General features: G+C 42.4%; 1 protein-coding gene across 1 annotated transcript in view; it reads left to right on the top strand.

Moving 5' to 3' along the window:
* Window positions 1-313: 313 nt before the first annotated feature.
* The window catches only part of rundc3aa (RUN domain containing 3Aa), a gene marked incomplete at its 5' end in the record, with an annotated part of 4820 nt that continues 2957 nt past the window's right edge, over window positions 314-2176 (top strand). Inside the window, 4 exon segments of the mRNA XM_014022150.1 lie at window positions 314-394; window positions 472-637; window positions 724-881; window positions 1163-1276. Coding sequence (XP_013877604.1) covers window positions 314-394; window positions 472-637; window positions 724-881; window positions 1163-1276 — 519 coding nt within the window.

Raw genomic sequence — 2176 nt, 5'->3', positions numbered from 1 at the left:
GATCTGTGTTCGACTACTCCACCTAGGCTGCATTGTCGAGCGCAGATCCCTGCTGTTTCAGCAACATTTCATTTAAAAACTGGACTTTTGAGGTTAAACAAATGTTTATAATTAATTTCAATAAATTACAAGTTAAGAAGAACATGGGCATTTCTCTTTTTTGTTTTGAAAAAATATCAAACCGTGACGCTAAAGTATCAAACTGAATCATGTATTTTCTGTATCATTGCACCCCTAGTATTTATATATCAAGAGTACACATAAAGTGGTTTCATGGACTAAAGCTCTTGTTCTGATGAAGCAAACTGTGCAGTTTTTGTTTAAAGGGTGAGACTCTAGATGGAAAATCTCCTGCGGTGATCGACTATACGCCCTACCTGAAGTTCACACAGAGGTGAGCCCGACCCCTTTTTTTTTTTCACACCTCGAGTGTCAGGTTCTTGTAACGCTCCCCGCCTTTCTGCCGTGCAGCTACGACTACTTCAGCGACGAGGAGGACCGGCGCAGCGTGGACAGCAGTAACAGTGAGGAGAGCGTCTCCGAGCACCCCTACGTCCCGCTGGTGACCGACGAGGAGAGCTGGAGCAACAAATGTCGCAAGATGGAGCAAAGGTTTAAGATCGTCTATGCTCAAAAGGTGACCCCCCCGCCTTAACCTTAATGTCCCGTTTGGTCCCGTCCCGCCTCCTCTCATGTAGGTGTTTTTTTTTTGTGTTTTTCCAGGGTTATCTGGAGGAGCTGGTGCGTCTGCGAGAGTCGCAACTGAAGAACGTGGAGACAGAAAACAAGCATCTGAGAGCAAAGGTGGAGGAGCTGACGATGCAGGGTCAGCAGGAGAAGAAGGAGCTGGAGGCCGTCGTGCTGGAGCTGCAGGCTCAACTGTGAGGACGTGTCTTTAGATGCTGTTAGCTTTTAGCTTGATTGGTTAGCGTTGTTGCCTCACAGAAAGTAGTCTTTTGTGGAGTTTTCATGTTCTCCTCATGTTAGCGTGGGGTTTCTCCGGGTCCTCAATGGATCTTTGATCTGTGGTTTGCCTGCTTAAAAAGGATAATAAAGGAAATAATTATTGATGCTTTTAGCTTTTAGCTAAGACATTTCAGCACCACCTTGAATTCCAATGATTAGACTGAAATGAATGACCTTTGACCTCCGCCCTCCACAGCTCCGCCCTCACACCTTGCGATACTTCTCATCTGGCTAAAGATCTTTCCATCCCTTTGATCAACCAGTGGTCTGACATTGCAAACAACCAAGGAGACGTCAAACTGTTCCGCAGGTAAACTCACCTGACTGTAAAACTCCTCCTATTAAAAGTCATATTTCAATACTTTGTTGACATATACTATGGGGCACCCGGTGTAAAATAAAATGTCACAAACGCATTTTCATTATTCAGCTCACTTTGAGAGCGTTAGCAATGTTAGCAGAGTTAGCAGCGTTAGCAGTGTTAGCAGCATTAGCAATATTAGCAGTGTTAGCAGAGATAGCAGCATTAGCAGAGTTAGCAACATTAGTAGCATTCACGGATTTAGCAGCATTAGTAGCATTAGCAGTTTTAGTTGCATTAGCAGAGTTAGCAGTATTAGCAATATTAGCAGTGTTAGCAGAAATAGCAACATTAGTAGCATTAGCAGAGTTAGCAGCATTAGCAGTGTTAGCAAAGTCGACAACATTTGTTAGTTGTGTTAGCAGTGTCAGTAGCATCAGCAGTGTTAGAGAGATAGCAGCATTAGAAGAGTTAGCAACATTAATGGCATTAGCAGCATTAGCAGCGTTAGCAAAGTTGACAATGTTAAAAGTGTTAGCAGCATTATCAGTGTTAGCCGATATATCAGCATTAGCAGAGTTAGCAACATTAGTAGCATTAGCAGAATTAACAGCGTTAGCAAAGTTGACAACATTAGCAGTGTTAACAGAGTTAGCAAAGTTAGCAGCGTAATTAGTGTTAGCAGAGTTAGCAGCGTTAGAATAGAATAGAATAGAATAGAATAGAATAGAATAGAAATAGCCTTTATTGTCCTGCTAAGGGGAAATTCAGGTGTCACAACAGCATCAGTACAGAGGTTCACACACTAGTTTAAAACTATAGACAATATAATATAAAGGACTGTGCATAGGCCTGTCACGATAACAAATTTTGCTGGGCGATTAATTGTCTCAAAATTTATTGCGATAA

This window comes from Austrofundulus limnaeus, unplaced genomic scaffold (genome assembly GCF_001266775.1).
Source record: "Austrofundulus limnaeus strain Quisiro unplaced genomic scaffold, Austrofundulus_limnaeus-1.0 Scaffold4, whole genome shotgun sequence".
In the NCBI taxonomy this organism is placed as follows: Eukaryota; Metazoa; Chordata; class Actinopteri; order Cyprinodontiformes; family Rivulidae; genus Austrofundulus; species Austrofundulus limnaeus.
Note: the sequence above shows the minus strand (reverse complement) of the source record. Positions and strands in the feature narration are given on the sequence as shown.